The sequence below is a fragment of the Atheta coriaria genome, unplaced genomic scaffold (assembly GCF_025399875.1).
Source record: "Atheta coriaria isolate IRGN ID8LTWV9N9 unplaced genomic scaffold, Caltech_Dcor_3.1 hic_scaffold_10_pilon, whole genome shotgun sequence".
Classification (NCBI taxonomy): Eukaryota; Metazoa; Arthropoda; class Insecta; order Coleoptera; family Staphylinidae; genus Dalotia; species Dalotia coriaria.
In genome coordinates, this window is record NW_027045452.1 from 8,770,776 (window position 1) to 8,791,046 (window position 20,271).

The following is a 20,271-nucleotide window of genomic DNA, read 5'->3' on the forward strand; positions in this document are numbered from 1 at the left end:
AAAAGATAAATTGCGCAAAATCTATTGTTAATTTAATGCAAAATCGTGTGTTTACAATAATCCATTCTCATATAGTATGTATGTAATACATTAGCGAAACAAATCCTCTCCCACAATCACAATATTCATCTCATTTGTTTTAAATTTGTGGTTCAACATTTTGTTTATCCTAGAAAACCTCCCCTTCTGCAACTCTCATTTTAATTGAACGCAGAGCACCTTCATCGAGTCAAACGAATCAATCATACCCAACAAGCACGCCGGAATCCATCAAAACAAGAAAATTACGTACGAAAAAACAAACAGGTGTTTTAGCTTTAATATTTATAAACTAGAATATAAAAAAAAGAGAAGGAAACGAAATAAATAATCGATACATTATTAAAGAAACATTACGATTAAGTTTACGGATGGCAATTAATTAAGTTGTGTGTGTTTTTTCTCCAAAAAGACTCAAACTCAATATCTGTTTCGGTTGGTTTCAAGATGGCGCCGAAAATGCCAAAACTGTGCGCTATTTTACTATAAGAAGTTTGAAAACGACATCGATTGTATTCCAAGATTAGAAAATTTACTCACAACTCACAACTTGTTTCATCACGACGAGTGTGTTTGCATTTTGGTTTTAGTTTGCCTATCGTTTTGCGCAACAAGCTCATCCACACACGCCTCGCTTATATTATACTAGTTTGTGTTTGACGATTCGTTAAATGAAAACCATGAAAAAAGGCCGCCCCCACGTGTGTGTGGGGCGGCGGGAGGCAGGCGAGGGGGTTTCTGCACAGTCTTGTGTTTGCATATTACATGTTTGTTATTAAATCGTTATTTAAAGTTACTGCAGGCGCTTCTCGTGTTTTACAATTTGCAGTCTCATTCAGTTGCTCATTACGAACAAATACATTTGATTTAGTATCTCTATCAGCCTTCGATTCGAAATAACCAACAAACACAAAAGCAAATCACAAACGACCAAAAGTAATAAATAATAATAATTAATACACTAAAAACAACAAGCGTTTGAGTTTTTTCTTCCAAGGAAACGAAAACGAAAATTGGCACTGAACAAAAGAGTAATGCGAAAAAGAAAAGTTTCTCTGCCGGCTGATAGAAATCGAATACAAAATGGCGGCCATTGTTGCGCGTCGGCCATCTTTATACAGAACAACATACACACAAATATATAAATAATAAAACGGTGTGTGAAGAAATCGAGAGCGGATGATGATGATCATGGGGGATGCGTCGTCGTCCTAAGCCGGCGTGCCGTTGACCAATTCCTCAGCGGGTTTCGGCTCATTTCGGCGCGACGTGCCGCGATTCCCTCGCGATTTACCGGATGCGTGCGGCTTGGCGTGCTGTGGTGGCGCGTCGCCATTATTCGACATGTGATGCACATCACTACCACCGCCACCGCCTGCACCACCACTCTGATGATTGTGAACTGAAACCACAAACAATCCAACCATTAACATCACAACTCCCAACAACAACAAAAAAACACAAAAAATGTGTTAAAATCCCATACAACACGTAAAGCATTTGTTTTATGCGCAAAAACAAATGATGAGCACATACCGTCGTGGAAATGACGTTTACGCCGCCATCTTCGTCGGCCAGCCGTACCCGAACACCACGATAAATCAGCGCTCGACACCGATTCTAAATATTCACGTCATGCCAATGATGAAACCAACTAAAACTAAAGAGTTAAAATTGAACTTTACCTCGATCAGCGCCCGAATGGTCCTGACTATCAAGCACGGTTTCCTCATCGTCTGTCGTCCTGCGCCGTTCATCGCGTCGATCACGACGATTACGCCCGCCGCCCCTGGAAGACCCGTATTGTTGTCGGGGCGGTAAATCCCCAACGCGCTCCTCAGTCGTATCAGGTGTTTGATGTCTCGAACCTAACAAAAACACACAAATTACTTAAAAACTTTTCTTCGTTCACAAACGCGAGAAAACCTTTGTTCAAAATTCAAAAGAGGATGTGAAATGTATCGAAAACAAAAACAACATGTTACTATATCAATATTATTGTTACTAAGTCAAAAAAGTCTCGTTTCACAATAAGATACAGCTTGTAGTAGTAGTGTAATCGTCGTTCTTTTTGTTTTCTCATATATTTCAAGTCCTAAAACTCGCAGTATCCTTTCATTATTCAACAAAGGTTTCTCAAGCTCGGATGGTACGTCAAAATCAAGAGAGCATTCAACGAGAGGCGGAAATAGATAAAAACAAAAACGAAATTCCAATTGAAATAATCTCCGCCCTCCTCGCAGTGAATGCGTGCGCATTAAAAATGCGTAAAACCAAATCAATTCACAAAATAAAAAACGCAAAAATTAAAAAAACAAAAACGCATATTAATGATTGTTCGGATCGTATTCTCATTCTCATATTATTTTCAGTGTATGTGTGTTAAGTATCCTCATCGTAAATATTGTGTCGCAAGCCGGGTCAGTCAGTGTAGCAAAATATGCTCACTCGGGCTTTATGCAAAATGTGTTGTGTTTTGTTTAAAGTGTGAATATTAATTGCATAAAGCCGAGAGGCACACGCGCTTTTTTTGTGTTTGTAATGAAACAACAATAACAGTGTTTTTTGTGTGTGTTTTTCTTTTTTTTTCACTTCTGTTCTCTATCGCCGCCGCCGGCGGCATCAACAGCCGCTTTGCGGCTGGATTTCTCTCTACCTCCACCGCCGTCGGAGTTTTTCAGAGATCTATCATTCGATGAGTTTTCGCTGGCGGTGGTGCACGTCCATACGAACGTCCTCCGCCGCCGCTATTCCCACCACCGCCAGCCCCAGCCGCATTGCCTCTTGAGTTCGCACTCCTCGACGGCCTCCCGTTGGTGGTTACATTATTATCGTAATCATGCGAGTTTGAAATAGTACCGGTGTTGTAGCGATCGTGACGGCCTCGGTCGCCGCGCCCGCGTCCACCACGTCCGCGCATTTGCCCTCGGCCACGACCTCCGTCCATGTCCGAATTGTAGCCGCCGCGGTCGCTTCGCCTCGACATCGACAGCGATTGCATGGAGCCCATCGTTGAGCCCTGGATACTACGTAGCTGCTGGTCGATCTCAGACTTTTCTTGTCTTAATTGTTCCACTTCCTAATGAGATTAATAATAATAATAAATATTAAAATTTAAAATTGGATTAAATTTGTATTTACCTTTAAGTGAGCTAAGTGATACTCGAGTAAAACTTTCGCGTTAGCTATGCTTTCGACGGTTCCAACGAATACAAACGGCACCTGGCCCTCTTCGCGCGGAATCGTCGGCTGCGGCTCATTATCACCTTCAATTTTCACCCGCACCACGCCGCTTTTGTCGACAATTTCCTGAATGATCCGGCCATTCTTACCAATCACTTTGCCGACGAGCGTGCGCGGCACCTGCAGCGATTCTTCGCTGTACTCCAGCATGGCGCGCGCCTTTTTCACAGCCTCGTCGCTGTCGCCATAGATCTTGAACGTGCACGAGTTCTCCTCCAGCTCAATGTTCGTCACGCCGTCCACCTTGCGTGCCTGCTGAATGTTCACGCCATGCGCGCCAATCGCCAGACCCATCAGATCTTCACGCACGTTAAACTCATCCGAATATCTGCAAGACAAACACACACATTATATTACATTTTATAAATAATTAAAAAAATAAAAACTTAAATTATATAAAAAAGTAAGACATGCATGTGTGCTTTACTTTTAACTCCACTCAAGTCCATGGCAATATGATACATATACAATTACATGCAAAGTGTTAATGATTAAAAAAATTAAATGTTGATGAACACATTTTATAATACATGCAGCCAGGACGCAGAGAAAAATTCAACTCAACTTCAAAAAATCAACAACAAAAACATTCCACACCTATGCCACCAAATTTTCTATTTAAATAAAAAAAACTAAATTAAAAAAAAGAGATAAAGTGTAGTTTAAAAAAACACGGCGAGTATTGTTGATTGTGCTCACCTGGAGCCCGCACGAGCTGCCTCGAAATTTGAGACACGCTGATACATGGGCTTAAATGACTTGCTGAAAGAAAAAAACAAAACAACATGTCAAACATCCCCCAGCACTCACGCGCACGCGCCCCCCGCTTAAAACACTCTGGTCCTGTCCTCGTTTAAAAAATCCTAACCAATGAATGTGCAAAACAAAAATCATTGCTTGCGGGATATTCGCGGGATAGCGCTAATGAAGTTATTTATTAATTAATTAGTTGATGTAAATGATGATGACTGGCGTAAACAATATATGCAGCAAAAATGACACTCACCCGCCAGTCGTCGAGAGTTTCGTGTTCTCCAATTGGCGCGCTGCCTCTTCGGTGCGCTTGAGCAGCAGCACCTTTTGCTGCAGGCTGCGAAAGTGCATCTCTTGCAGCAGCGACGAGCGCTTCTTGCTCGATTCGCACGTGGAGATCACCACCAGCATGCAGGTTTCAGGATTGTAGCGAATCACGCCGGCGCCGATCGCTTTTTGAAACTCTTTGTGAGCGTTTTCTACTTTTGCACTACGAATATTAAAAAAAATTAGAGATTGATTGGTGTTTTGTGAGTGGGTAATATAGGCAACTTACTACTCTCGGACGTCTTCAGGAACTTCAATCTCAAACTTGTGAAACATTGCTCTCTCCAGCGGCGGGTTGGTGTTCTTGTGTCGGATGCGTTCGCTGCTGACGATTTCGGTGAATGAGTTTTGCCAGCCTATATATTCGAGGACGTAAAAATCACCCTTCATCATCTGCAATTGTCAAAAAATGAAAAAATTAAACTTTAGACCGTTATAAGTTACTTATAACATATTTAATGATTATGGAAAATTTTTGGGGTAATTTACCTTAATTTTGCTCTTCCACCATCCACAGGCATCTTGTGAATTACCACCAGAGCTAGAATACACCTCCACCTCCTGATTCTCAAGAAACTCTGGACTTGGGTCGGGTTTTGGCGGAAATTTGAGACGCGAGTATAGAAATTTGGAATCCGGTTGCCATCTAGTGACAAAAAACATTCAACAAACAGTATCACAGATATGTTGCAAGTGATTCAAACAAAAACAAATCCAACTTACCCATCTTCAAATTGAACTAATGCATCCTCCTCAAACACATCTAATATGTATGCCTAAAAAACAATGGATTACATAGATAATAACACAAAATCAACGAAAATAAAAGTTGTGATGCATTGGGCTGACTGACAAACTGGTACCCCATGAGCCCCCCATGGAAAAAGACATAACCTCAGCCCCTGAGTGCCTTGGGTGGTGTGAAAATGACACACCACTCAGGTGTGAACCCCCGCGAGTGACGCCCACATTTTCGTTGAGATTTCTGCACACACACGATCGGCGATTGTGAGTTGTAGCCTGGGGTGTGCGCGTGTATCCACCGCGTGCGGATTTCATTCACGCCCTGCGCCGAACGCATCGCCATGGCGTCCCCGCTGCAATTGCCGGCAAACTACGAGCGCACAATCCAAGCGAGTCGAACGCGCACGTATTTTATTGACGTCGTCACCCGATGCACCACAACCGCACGCCGCGCGTCGTATACTTCGACGGATACAAACCTTATAAAGGGCACCGTTTTCGCCGCATACTTCTACCACCAAGTCGTCCATGTTGTATGTGTTCCTGGCGGAGCAGCGGGCGGCCGTGAGGAGTGATCGCGACGTGCCGCTTACAGCGCCACAGCCGCCGGTGACGGCGCCTGCAGCGCCGCCCATCCACTGCGACGACGGCGGCGAACTCGAAAACGACCACCTTGTGTTCATATCACCAATGCTTATCTATCATCAATCACACAAAATTTAAATCATTTAATAATGTACAAAATATTAATATAATTCTGCTTAAAATCTGCACAATCATTCAGTGTATTAAAACTGAAATTTAAAATGTCGACGTTTGACAGTTTGGATTAGTAATTTGGGTTGCCTATATTTCAAGATTAATTTCATTGACAGCTCACAACATTTTCATCTGTCGCAGGACTGCAGCATATTTTCCTAAATAATTAATTAATCGAACAAGTTTGAATCAGTGCGAGCATGCCGAGATGAAAACTGCTTCCACCCGAGCCCGAAAATGTCGAGCGACAGCGACTCCGAGAAGTTCTACGACGCCGAGGATATTACACCCATTCATGGCTCAAGGTACACAAATTCGCTTATCCGCTCACATAATTATCAAATTCTTAATTATCTTACGCAAAAAAACACTCACCTGACAAGATTATCAACGCACTTCAGATCTGCTTTGACTGCGCTGTGACTGAAACAAAAGTTGTTTATTGACGAAAACAAATGGCGTGCGGTTAACTTGATTCGAATTTGCTTCTAGAAAAATCCGCAAGTCTTCACGCGACAGCCTCACACATCGTGCGAGCTCCGAACCGAACGTCTCCGTGGTTCCCAAACCAGAGGAATCACAAGCGTCATCATCCACACCGAAAATAGAAGCGAATTTCATTGCACCAAAAGCAGTTTTGGGTGGCGGACGGCGGAAATTCAAAGAACTACGTCAAAAACTCCAAAATGACGATGAAGATACACCGTCGAATCCAACACCACCCAACAGTCAGACATCATCCATTGAGGGTGTCTATGCTTCCTCAAACTCCAACAAAACCACGCATCCCTTCCGGGTGATTGAATTGGACACTGTAAGCATACAAAGTATTAATTCCATTGGTCGTGTTGGCCGGCCAATCAACGGTCCGGCAGCCGAATGCGCACAATCATCAAACTCAGCACTTTCCACCAGTTCCGTAAGTTCTTCAACGCCTAGCTCAAAAGAAACATCACAATATCCAAGCACTGCTACGCTTGCCACATCAACGGTAACCACCACAACTGAAGTGGAAGTTGAATCCGGTGTAACTCTACAGGAACCGGATGTAATCGCGAGCACGAAAAGCTCTGTCGTGAAAAGTTTATCGGATGATGCGCCGGTTGCACCTCCGCGACGCAAGAAAAAGAACAAAGCCGCATCACTTCCAATCACACCATCTACCAGTTCTGTTTTCGGCTCTGTTTTAAGCGGAGTGGATATTTCCATGTCTAATAATTCAAAATCCAGCACGATTAAATCCGTGCATGGTTTGGATATTCGAGAAGTCACCAAAGGTAAGTTCGTAGTCAAACCGCAAGATGTCCTGAGTATCGAAGCGGATAAAGACGGTAAAAATACAAAAGATAAAGAGAAAGCCTCACGGGGTTCGACAAATCGCAGCTCAATGGGGCATTACTCACTCGGGCCGCATCGCAATGTAAATAAACGCAACGCGCGAGAGAGGCGGAAATCCGCCGGTGATGAAAACATGCTCAAAGGTATGGATATTCACGTACGGACACGCACAGACTCCGGCAAACATTTGACTGACTACGAAATACTCCAGCAGGTAACCGTGTTGAATCTAGACACTGGCGAACGCGTCCCGTTGAGTGTAGCTGAGGATAAACTACCACAATGTATAAATCCATTGTCTTTGCATATCATGCGATTGACTTCCGAGTACGTGAGCAGTTCCAGCATGGATAAGGATAAGGAGAGTGACGATGAGAGTATTATGAGTATGAAGAAGCTGGATAATCAACAGGATGCCGATGATGATGTGGAGATTGACGTTGGTAGGATGCGCAAGCGCACTGCTAAGATAAAGAAGTTTTTGGGTTCGACTGTGAAGAAAACAATGCATAAGGCGAAGAGTATCGCGCAGGAGGTGAGTCATGCACGACACAAGGAAGAAGTTGTGGATATGTTGGACGAGGTGCATCCCGGCGAGCATAATATTAAGTTGAAGGCGGCGAATAGTCATAAAGGGCCGTATGATTTCGAAAGGATGCAGCATGTGCAAGAGTTGAATAATGAACATGTCGGGCCGATTTGGTGCATGAAGTTTTCCAATTGTGGGAGGTTGATGGCCACCGCCGGGCAGGATCGGGTCTTGAGGATATGGATTATCAAGGAACACTTTGCATATTTTCAGGTTTATTATAATTTTTTTTTTTTTGAATGATTTTTTATAATGTTTTTTGTATTTTTCAGGATATGCGTACTAAATATAATGCGGATAAAGTATCCCCGACGCCATCACAAGAATCACTAGTCTCTCACCATTCGGGTGAAACATCAACGTGCACGGCCGATATGCTGAACGCTGAGGACGCCTCAAAGTTTGTCTTCATGCCGCGTCCATTTTGCACATACTCAGGACACACCAGTGACTTGCTGGATGTGTCCTGGTCGAAAACCTACTTTATTCTGTCTTCGTCAATGGATAAGACTGTGCGCCTCTGGCACATTTCACGCAAAGAGTGTCTGTGTTGCTTCCAGCACATTGATTTTGTTACAGCTATTGCTTTCCACCCGAAAGATGACAGGTACTTTTTGAGTGGTAGTTTAGATGGAAAGATTCGCCTCTGGAATATTCCGGATAAAAAGGTTAGGACATTTATATTTATAGGTTATGTTTGTTTTTATAAGTTTTATTGTTGTTGTATTAATATTTTGTATTAGGTTGCAGTTTGGAATGAGATTGAAGGTACGACCAAATTGATAACCGCTGCGAATTTCTGTCAAAATGGTAAATTCGCTGTCATTGGTTCCTATGATGGCCGCTGTATTTTTTACAACACTGATCAATTGAAGTATCATACACAAATCCACGTGCGATCAACACGTGGGCGTAATGCAACCGGTAGGAAAATCAGCGGTATTGAACCGATGCCTGGCGAAGATAAAATCTTAGTTACTTCCAATGATAGTCGTATACGCCTGTATGACCTGCGCGATTTGAGTCTGTCGTGTAAATACAAAGGTTATGCGAATGTGAGCAGTCAAATCAAAGCATCCTTCAGCCACGACGGTAAATACGTCGTCAGTGGTTCAGAGAATCGTGACATTTACATCTGGAAGACCAGCCATGATTATACAAAGTCTTTGCGACGCGATCGCAATGATTTCTGGGAAGCGATCAAAGCGCATAACGCCGTAGTCACTTGCGCCATCTTTGCGCCCAATCCAGATAATATTATTGAAATGTTACGCGAAGGTGATAATAATAGTAATGGCGAACAGGATGAAAAAGAAAAGGATCCGATTATTGAGCAGCGTGATAAAGGATGCGGTGGGTATGTGCTGATATCAGCCGATTTCAATGGCTGCATTAAGATATTCGTGAATAAAATGAAGCCGAAGCACAGCTCGCTGCCGGCGTCGGCATTAGCTTGAGTTTTCCAAGCTCACAGACTTGAATTTATTGCAAAATTGATTCAAGTTTAAATTGTTGTTGTTTTTTTATTTATTAACTTTTAGTCTACAGATGTTTTCCAAGCAGCAACGTGGATCAAATCATCCTATTGTGTCTTGTCATTTATTAGGTATATATGATTTTTACTATTGTAAAACAAAACAAACTAGCGGATATTGTTGGTATGTGTGCGCGTGTGTGATACTGAAACAAAATGTTATAGAGATTATTTAATTGTATAAAGCGACAGAGAAGTATAAACGAAAATATTCGACAAATTACAAAATATATACGGAAATATGCTTTAATTATAATTTTGTTATGTTTTAGCATTTAGTTAGTGTCTTTAAGGTGTTCGATTTGTTCGTGTCCCACAGGATGTACTTGTTTAAAGATTTCTTCTTCTCCTTTGTCGATTTGTACATAATGCACGCCAAAGTCTAGGAGGAACATGAGGATTACTGTCAAGTCTAGTCCGGCCAGAACCAGCACGAATGTTCGTTGGTCATTTAGGTAAAAATACTCCAAGAACCATAAGATGCATGTTGATATGTAGAGCATTAGGAGGACCCACATGTTTGCTATGTCTAAGTAGCGGGAGAAGTCTTCGGCGATCGCCATTGCGATAACTGATATATTTGTGATGAGATTTGTGATGGCAAGGATCACTCCGAGGGAATAGATGTAATAGTAGGAGTGGAGACGGATTACAATGATTGTTATGATTGCAATAAGCTAAAACGTATTGAAATAAGTGTTAAATACTTGATTGATGGGTTAATATAAGTGGTTTGGTCACCATTTGTATTGCTTTTAAGACATAAACTGATGCTTTTCGCCATTTTCGGGTCTTGGCGTGTGCGGTTTCACTTGGGGTAATGTTTAGAGATACTCTAGGCATTGTTTTTTGGAATTTTGGGGTTGCGATTTTAAAATTTAATTTGTGAGTTTGATTTGATTGATTTGTTTTGAATTTAAATGTCAAGTGGGATGATTTATGGTAAGATGGCGCTAGGATGCACTATTTGCATTAAATATTTGCTTATTTGCTTTGGGGAGTTAAACTTAGTCAGGTGTGGCCTTGTGCACGCAGGTATATGAATTAATCTTATCTGAATATAAGTCTTTGATTTGAGCATAAATGCCGTTACGATGCACTTTTCGGTATTAAATATTGCTTGTATGTGGTAGAGAGTGCACGCCGTGTTCATGTGAGATCACGCGATTTTGTGCAAGAGATAAGTTTGTTTACCTGCAGGTATCGAATCTTTATTTCGTGGAATCAAAACACACCGTTGCTGTTTATTATATTTGCATCGTGAATTTAAGCAAATATTCTTCATTTCTTTCATGAATATAACTAATCATTTTATATTGATTCTAATACATGTTTATATACAAAGCAACGTTTTTTGTGTTTGGAGTGTCTATTACATCTTAACAACACAACATTGCAATTTACTAGAACATTTTCTATTCAATTTAAGTAATATTTTATGAATTTGCTTATAAATAAATAAAATTTATAAATATCTGGTAAAAATATATTATAAGCATGATTATAAAACATTACAAGGAATAATTTGATAAATTATTAACTTATTAATGTAATTTTTATCTTATTATTTACTAATTGTGTTCATAATGAATATGATTTAGTTTAAACACTGCAACAGTAGTATGTCTTTCAATCTAGAAATGAGAAAATGATTGTTGCTGTTAGTGAGTGCAATATATCTAAATATAACTTTATAGTTTCAGCATAGATGGCACATAGATGCACTTCTTTGCATTAAATGTGCTTTCTTTGTGGTAGAGAGTGCACATCGTGTCCGTGTGAGATCACGCGATTTTGTGCTGAAGATAAAGTTGTTAACATACAAAAGAAAGGTTTTTTGCACTCGCGAATTGCCTGAAACAGATTCACAACGTTACAACATGTTATTCTCCATGAAATTCAATCATTTATTTCACATTTTATTTCACAAATGAATATAATTCACATATAAATTAAAAAAGTAGATTTTAGTAAGAACTATAAATGATAAGAACAAATATTTTGATAAATGATTTACTTATTAATTTAATATTGTATGATTATTTACTAAATGTATTCTTAATGAATACAATTCAATTGAATCAGTACAGTATTGTCATATTTTTCAATCAGAAAAGATGATATTTAATTTTATTATAATACATTCATGTTTGTTGATGCACACCTTGCTGTGTGATATCGCGAATCGTCGTATCTTGTTTATCTAAATATAACTCTATAAATTGGGCATAGATGACACTAGGATGCAGATTTTTGCATTAAATATACTTTGTTTGTGGTAGAGAGTGCACACCGTGTCCGTGTGAGATCACGCGATTTTGTGCAGCAAATCGTTTGTTTGTTTACCTGCCAATATCAAGATAGCAAGATTATCTTCTCGACTTGTTGAAACATGTTGAATTCTTTATACGAAAGAATCGAAGATGCATTTTATAAATACAAATAAATATTTCTCAATTCTGTTATGAATAAATATTATTTTATGGGTAAATTGGTATTAAATAATTCAGAAATTTTATTATTTAAATTATTATGAAGTATAAATATTTGTACACAATACAATAATTAAATTTTCTTTGTTCTCTTTGATAAATTAGGAATTTTAGCTTCCAAATTTTTAGTTTGTTGATTATATACAACGAATTGTTGAGTAGAGTATTTTTATTGTGATTAAACAATTGAGACAAGTTTGGAGATTATCAGAATTACGTAGTTTTAAATTTAATAAACGTAGCGCCAAAAATGTTCACGAGATGACGCTAGGATTCACTTATTTGCCTTAAATTTGCTTTAAATCATCAATAAAATTGTTTGGTTGTATGTAGTAGTGAGTGCAAATCTTGTCCGTGTGAGATCACGCGGTTTTGTGCAGATGATAAAGTTGTTTACATACAAAGAAATATTTCTTACACTCGCGAATTGCTTGAAAGAGATTCACAACATTACATTTTGTTATTCTGATTGAAAATCAATCATTTATTTCACAATTTATTTCACAAATGAATATAATTTACACATAAATTGGAAAAGTATATTTTAAGAAGAATTATAAATGATAAGAACAAATATTTGGATCAATTATCAACGTATATTGAAGTATTATCTCATTACTATTTACTAATTGTATTCTTAATGAATATAATTCAACTTAAACACATCAGTATTGTCCATTTGTCAACATTTCCATCAGAAAGTGAGAAATTTAATATTTATTCATGTTTGTTGTCGTACACCTTGCTGTGTGATATCGCAAATCGTCGTATCTTGTTATCTAAATATAACTGTATAAATCGTGCATAGATGACGCTAGGATGCAGATCTTTGCACTTAATTCTAAGCGTGGATTTTGTTGCATTGTGCATGTGTATCAGTGAGTGCACATCGTGTTCGTGTAAAATCACGCGATTTTGTGCAGCGGATAAGTTTGTTTACCTGCACAAAATGTTCATTCTATTGTTATTCTGCATTCTTTTCAATAAATATATAATTTATAATTAACAAATTGAAACAAATTATTCTATTTATATACTAATAGTAAAAGTAAAAATTACAAATATATAAGAATGCTAGCTTTAACCCGCATTTTCGCTCGCGAATATCTAAAATAATGAAGTTGCTTCCGTACGCGTTTGTAGTCACAGAAGAAATAACAATGAAGTAGAATGGCGGGAAGTTTAAAATGGCTGAAAGCAGAGTCTATGGAAGTATAGTGTACAGTCTCCATAGTGTAGTCAATTGGATTTGATGTTGACTTAGCTGTCGGTAATACAGTGTGATAATACAGTGTGATGGTGCTATAGTACTTAGGTTTGAGCTTCATTGCTGGAATGCTAGATGGCGTTAAAGTTGTCAAATAGCCAGATGCTGAGGTATTATTGGCTAAACAATTTCTTTATTTTATTTCAAAAATAATTTTTTTTATTAAATAAAAAGTAGCCTATAACCATTCGGGGACCACTAAAAATATGTGTACAAATTTTCATTATAATCGGTTAAGTAGTTTTTGCGTGAAAGTGTAACAAACATCAGGACTTTCGCATTTATAATATTAGTAGGGATATCACAAATAATTTTATAAACCATAAAGAAATAATGTAAAATTAATTAATTATTCATTAATATTTATCCAGTAGCGGATGCAAATAATGATTCTAGTTGCAATAATTACAGGAAAACATTCACGATTGTGCTTCTAATCGTTAGTCATTTGATATCAACGCGGCACTATCACTGAATGTGTCCCAGCCACATATTATTCATATCCATGCATTTCAATTCTCGTAAATTCATATCATCGATCGATAATCGGTGATTACATGACGCATGTGTCATAAAAATTGAATTCTTGTAACACTACATTTAATCATTCAATGATTCTTCTTATATTAGTAAATATTATATATTTTTTACTAATTGACCTCATAATGAATACAATTATCTTTAAACACACTAACAGTGACATATTTTCTTTACAAGGAGTGAGAATCTTTAAATTTGCGCTTTATTAACATTTAAAACTTAATTAATGATGAGCATAATTATATACACAAACATTTTTCTCATCATATCTTTTGTTTTCTCTCTAACTGTTAATTATAATAATTTAAACATGTCAAAGAATATATAAATATAAAATATTTACTGTTTTTTCTTTTCTTCAGTTTTTAAAAGTTCTAAAACTGAAAATCAATGTTTTTAGTAAAAATTATATTTTAAACAATTAATCACAATAATTGCCTAACATACGAGTACAAATAAAACACGAGTTTAATGATTTAACAGTTTATATTAAGTAAATATTTAAATTTGAAATTTGAATAACCTAACACGTTAATAATAACTTCACGAAACATAAAATTTGATGTCTGATTCCGCATGGTCGATCACTACTGTTGTCTTGTCAAAATTGCCCAAATCTGAACTGTTCTCTAACTGTTGAAGTAATCGTAAATAAGCGTAAAACGCCGGACGATACCTAGCTGAACAAATCACTATTGACTGTTAGACAATACACCGTCAAATAATTATGATTTAAATTATTCATTGTAGATTACACAATACTTCAACACCTTTTCGGTAATGAAACTATAAGTTCGCATGAAATATCAACTTAATTTGAGTATGTATTATAAAAATTACAACTTTAAAAGTAATTTTTATGTATTGTTTGAATTATTAAATGAATTTTTAGTTTTTTTCAACTTGGACAATGTTGTAGTTGCGGTATAAGTATCGAACATAGCTTAGCTAATGTTATTCTATCGATAGAATAGGAATACATTGGTTTTATAGTAAAAATAAGAGTTTTTGCTCTTTTCTTTCATTATGCCAATGTTGGAGTTACCGTACAAGAACCGAACATAGCATAATTATTAGGGTGTCCGTTATTTCCCAAAATGGATTTTATTTTTCAGACGCCCCCCAAACTTTTAGATTTTGACCTAAAAAAAAATATGAGACCCATTTCAGCCCTTAAAATTGATATTAAACCGTGCCTAAATCATAATCCTTTTCTCATTTTAATTTTTATTTAATTTTTTAAATTTTGCTAATGTTGGAGTTGTGGTACAAGTATCGAACATAGCATATCTAATGTTATTCTATCGACACAATAGCAATATATTGGTTTTATAGTAAAATGAAAGTTTTTGCTATTTTCTTTAATTATGCCAATGTTGGAGTTGCAGTATAAGTACAGAACATAGCATTTCCAATGTTATTTGTTAGGTATAATAACAATACATTGATTTTATAGTAAAAATAAAAGTTTTTGTTATTTTCTTTAATTATGCCAATGTTGGAGTAGCGGTATAACTACAGAACATAACATATCAAATGTAATTTTGTTCTTGCAATAGCAATGCAATACTTTCGTCGTAAAAATAAATATTTTAAGCTATTTTTGTTTAAATTTTGCGAAAATTTGACTTCCGGTATACACCCCGCAACTGAAAAAGTAATATTAACACTTTATAACTTTAAAATCATACCAAATACGTTATTAATTAATTAATTTAAGTATCTAACAAAAAAATCCAAAAAAATCAAAAATTAAGCTATTTTTGCACTTGTTTCGCAAAAACACACATAACAAGTTATGATACTGTAAATTAAGACACAGATTGACCAGATTCACCATCGATACAACATCTATCGTCATCTACAGTTTCTTTTCAAATATGTACATACATACAAGTACATTCACACATATATACAAGTTCAGCCAGTTATCCAGCGAATGACCGCGCGCCGGCAACAAACTGGGGCAGAACGCAGAACAACTTCGTCGGCATCCGAGCGCGAAGCGTTTGCCGCTGCCGAAGAAACTCACTGCGGCCATCCTCAGTCGGTCAGAATGCGCGCCGCACGTCGCACGCTCGCGCTCCAGCTCTTCATCCTGTGCACGTGTACCATACTAGTCACGTGCTCATCCACACCGGACATGGAAGAAAATGAAGTCGAAGACGAAGCCGAAGCTGACTACGAATTTGAACCAACTGAACCTTACCGAGCTGAAGATCATATAGATGACATGGATACTTCACAAAGTGATGAAAAAACATCAATGGCAAGAAAATTATGGGACTGCGTAGAGGATAACAATACTCTAACCTGCATGAAGGACTTATTCTACGAAGAATTCGACTCGAAAGTGATGCGTAACCATAACCTAGTCCTACTCAAGCGATATATCAATAAATACATGGAAGAATACATGAAGAGGAAGCGTATTAGTGATAATAATTCAAAATACAGTGGATTTGATTTACTTGATGAACGCCAGGATACAACTACAGCTGCCCCAGTGGATGAGGATGATGACGACGATGGTCATCGCGGAATGAAACAGAAAATGATGGATTTTTTGCCGTATTTACTAGCGCCGGCTTTATTGATGGCTGGGGTTATGCCATGGGTAATACCACCGTTGAAAATGATGGTTATGTTCGTCGCCATGATTAATCAATTCGCATTCTCATCGGCCTTGTTCTCACTCGTCAGGAACTACGTCTTCAATCGCAAGGAAGAGGAACACGTCTTCTATATTAATCATGGTTATCAGAATCAGAAGCATCGGTAATATATATTTGCGAAATAGGTTAGAACACTGTATTACCTCGACGCCTAGGCACCTCGCGAGTATGATTGGTTGCATAATGATTACCTTCATGATAATATTGTAGTAGATGTAGTGCTGCGTATGTGTACAAATTATTTAATTTATTTATTTATTGATTTATTTATTGTATTTATTTTTGCTCAGTAATATAGAGATTAAATTGAGTGTAAGTAGGAAGGTGAGGAGTTGATGAGTTGGAGAACAAGTTGGACTTGTTTGTAAAACTAGGGCAGAGATTAATTTCGTGTGGGAATTCGTTTAATTTTTGGGTGTTTTTAACATTGATGGGACTTCATTCTTGCCGATTTCTTCGAACAACTGTTACTTGTAGTGTTTAGTGGAACTGTGTAACACCAAACGATAATTTAATTTATGTAAATTGTTATTTATTATGGATGTAAACAAGCGAACCAAATAAAATTATAAAGTATTTATTTTATTTTGTATTTTTAGGTTTAATTAATAGAAAATTAAGGAAATATTAATGTTTTGATGTTGTATTGCTAGAAAAGCATTGGAAATGCTATGTTCGGAAGATATACCGCAACTCCAACATTGGCACAATTAAAAAAGTTTTATTTCATGTATAATTGCTGGGAAAATGGAAAAGTAAGATTTATTTCTGTATTTTATGGAAGTAACATTGGCTATGCTATGTTCGATACTTGTACGGAAAGTCCAGCATTGGTTTTATTAAAGAAATAGGTAAACTTTCAATTTTTTTGCGCTGAAACTAAGGTATTGTTATTATAGCAATAAAATAACATTAGAAATGCTATGTTCGATACTTATACCGCAACTCCAACATTGGCAAATTTAAAAAATGCAATAAAACATTTTTGGTGTATAATTATCCCAAAGAGGAAAAAATAATATTACTTTCTTTTTTCCATGAAACTAACATTAATTATGCTATGATCGATACTTGTACGTGAACTCCAACATTGGCACAATTAAAGAAAAGAGTAAAAACTTTTATTTTTACTATAAAACCAATGTACTATTATAACGATCAAATAACATTAAACAAGCTATGTTCGGTACTTGTACCGCAACTCCAACATAAGCAAAACTAAAAAAATCCAAAAAAAATTTAAAAAATTATATATTTTATAGCTAATAACTCAAACCATAAATATACAATAATTTTTTTGTTTAATCGATAATTTGATCGACTTTTACAGTCGCTCAAACTTTGATAGATATAAAAATGGAAACAAAATGTCATAAATGTTCCGAAATCAATTAGGAACTGGACTGATGCGGACTCCAAGAGATCGGCGTGGCGTCGTGATGGCATCATTATTATTTCTAATGGACTTTCACGCTCGCCTCTTAAAATTTGATATCATAAACGACGCTCGTTAATTTACGATATAGAGCACGAGAATACCACGCGCTTTGTATTCGAAATGTGTGCGTTTTTTTTCTTCTTCGCTTTTTATTTTTTAATCAATCAGCGCCGGTATCCTGACGCACAATTTGTTTGCCAATAAACACCATTAAAACTATCTAATGGGAATCGTATTAATTCCGGTTTGAGACCACGATATAGATTATAATTTATAGATAGCATTAAAAATATTTTTTATATCTTAAAATCTACAAAGACTCAGACTTGGAGTCTTGGATTGTATAAATTTTAATTAATTATCAACGCTTTTCTTGGAATGCGTTTTCTGGGCGGAGGAATATAATTAACACACACAATATTCTATATATGTTATATATAAATGAATTGCTGTTCGTTAGTCTCGCTAAAACTCGAGAACGGCTGAACGGATTTATCTTATCTTGGTCTTGAATTATTCGTGGAGGTCTAGGGAAGGTTTAAAAGGTGAGAAAAATTCGAATAATTGCCGGGAAAATCCTCAAAACAGCTCTTTTCTATAGAATAAAATTTGACATTGAGATTCAATCATAGTTATAGTTAAATAGTTGAATTCGAGATGGCGCGCTGAAGTGCATTATTGACAAAACTTTATATAATTAATTTCTTTAAATTAAAATTGCTAATCTTATTGATAGACTTGACTCTTACTACGAGTATGTCTAGAACAAGAGAGTAAAAACGAATTACATTTTTATTAAACACTGCCGGAACGAAGTCGCGGGCAACAGCTAGTACCTGAATATAAATATTTCAATCGCTAGATGGCGTGCGTTGATACTTTTCGATTCGTTTCTAATGTAAAAGATGTCGAAACAAACCGCAGGTGTATATAATTATCATTAAAAAGTAATTTCGTAAATCGTTCTGGATTTAATTTAATTTCTATCCAACGATGTGCTCGACACTATCATTTCGTTTACATAAAATTGATTTAAATTCAAAACTAGATCCATGAATCAAAAAAACTTACACTTTTAATTTGAAACATCGATTACTGTAATTAAATATGAAATATATGCTTCCCTAAACATCTTTATAAAGCATTTAACAGTTGATTTTGCGCTGGCATTTAATTAATCGCGGAGCGTAAGCGTTTTGTGTCGAGCATAAATTCCTAACCTGAAAAACTGTTTCGATTAAATTCTCGCACGACGATTTAATTCACTGTGTAATTAATTAAAAAGATTACCATCTAACCTACCTAAACTTTCAACTCATGTTAAGATTAGAAATTGTCGAGTTTGAGTGTCAAAAAAGTTTTTGATTAAATGGAATAATATGTAAATTATTTAATTATTAATTTGGATTAAGTGGAATGGCGTAGTTTCAAAAAAAAATTTTATATAAAAAAATATTAATAATTTAATTTAGCGCCTTTTGAATTTAAGTTTTAGCACTAAAAATATGATTTTTTGTATATATTAACTTTTAACCCTTTTTTAACACCCTGTATGTTAATTTTTTACAACAAAAAGTAGCCTATGTTATTTTCCACCATCTAAACTATATTTCCACAAAAATTTATAAAAATTCATTCAATAGTTTCTGTTTAAACGAATAACAAACATACAAACATGTCAATAAAACAGTCGTGAGATGTAACGGAAGCGAAAATTTCATTTTTTTAGCTTGCAAATGCCAAAAATATCTAAAACAATGCAATGTAAGCCGTATTACCGTTTCACGGACACGCCGGACATGGCGATGCGATTTTATGTCAGCGCGGCCAAGTTAGAACACAGAAAACGTGCCTTGATTAACTAATCAATACCGAATTGATTCAATTGAGGTTATAAAAGGTGCAATACCTAAAAAACTGACCAGTTGACTCAAAAAACTCTAATAAACAACACTACAACACAAAAAACATGCAAAATCAAACAAATCTCATCGTAATTTTAATTTTACTATCGTGTAGCGTGATAGCGAGTGTAAATTGTGATGATCTGATTAAGGATACGTCCGTTTCCGGCGATGGGTCTCAAGAATATCATCTCGCACGAAATCTGGTTGAGGAAGGTAATGCTTTTAATAAAATATGTGTTCTGGTTCTCGTCGGTTGACCAACTGGACGAAAACGAGTAATGAATATAAAAAATGTGTCAGTAGTTTGAGTTTGAGTTGGAGTTTTCGTGGGAACATTTTAAGTAGACCTTATGAAAGTTTTTCGTCGTAGGAATAAATATTAAAAAAATAGTTTAGTTTAGATATAACTTTATCGTTTTGTCACTGAATGTAAATCACTTTCAGGCTGTCATACCACCCAAAACGCCTTCTGAATGTCGATTTGTCGGCAGTTAATCGATTAATTACGCCGCTGCTAATCAAATGCGACGCGCTAATTAATAAATTTCTACGTGAAAATAATCCGTGAGTAATAAAAAGCGAATTTGTTTGATCGTAGTCTAATTTCACACATCCGCTGTAAATTA

At 36.5% G+C, this 20,271-nt stretch overlaps 3 protein-coding genes and 1 long non-coding RNA gene across 7 annotated transcripts; 2 read left to right on the forward strand and 2 right to left on the reverse strand.

The window, feature by feature from the left end:
* Nucleotides 1-10: 10 nt before the first annotated feature.
* On the reverse strand, nucleotides 11-6,359 carry Fmr1 (synaptic functional regulator FMR1). Of its 4 annotated transcripts, none has more exons than XM_065313313.1 (12): nucleotides 6,241-6,359; nucleotides 5,586-5,804; nucleotides 5,086-5,138; nucleotides 4,852-5,008; nucleotides 4,592-4,755; nucleotides 4,289-4,525; nucleotides 3,982-4,044; nucleotides 3,181-3,610; nucleotides 2,899-3,118; nucleotides 1,725-1,907; nucleotides 1,576-1,659; nucleotides 11-1,441 (listed from the first exon to the last, which is right to left on the reverse strand). In XM_065313313.1, the coding sequence occupies exons 2-12, from the start codon at nucleotides 5,787-5,789 to the stop codon at nucleotides 1,251-1,253; spliced, it is 1,986 nt and encodes a 661-aa protein (XP_065169385.1). In that variant the 5' UTR covers nucleotides 5,790-5,804; nucleotides 6,241-6,359; the 3' UTR covers nucleotides 11-1,250. The 4 variants fall into 4 exon arrangements, with proteins under 4 accessions (XP_065169385.1, XP_065169386.1, XP_065169388.1 ...); XM_065313314.1 differs by having other exon boundaries at nucleotides 4,852-5,004; nucleotides 5,085-5,138; XM_065313316.1 differs by lacking the exon at nucleotides 1,576-1,659.
* Nucleotides 5,952-9,576, forward strand: LOC135800168 (WD repeat-containing protein 44). Its single transcript, XM_065313312.1, has 4 exons — nucleotides 5,952-6,170; nucleotides 6,358-8,005; nucleotides 8,065-8,460; nucleotides 8,536-9,576. The coding sequence occupies exons 1-4, from the start codon at nucleotides 6,103-6,105 to the stop codon at nucleotides 9,247-9,249; spliced, it is 2,826 nt and encodes a 941-aa protein (XP_065169384.1). The 5' UTR covers nucleotides 5,952-6,102; the 3' UTR covers nucleotides 9,250-9,576.
* On the reverse strand, nucleotides 9,557-10,249 carry LOC135800170 (uncharacterized). Its single transcript, XR_010550117.1, has 2 exons — nucleotides 10,068-10,249; nucleotides 9,557-10,003 (listed from the first exon to the last, which is right to left on the reverse strand). It is a non-coding gene; the product is annotated as an uncharacterized lncRNA (long non-coding RNA).
* Nucleotides 10,250-15,653: 5,404 nt separating this feature from the next.
* On the forward strand, nucleotides 15,654-16,878 carry LOC135800838 (uncharacterized). Its single transcript, XM_065314168.1, has one exon. The coding sequence runs from the start codon at nucleotides 15,682-15,684 to the stop codon at nucleotides 16,405-16,407; it is 726 nt and encodes a 241-aa protein (XP_065170240.1). The 5' UTR covers nucleotides 15,654-15,681; the 3' UTR covers nucleotides 16,408-16,878.
* The last annotated feature ends 3,393 nt before the right edge of the window (nucleotides 16,879-20,271 follow it).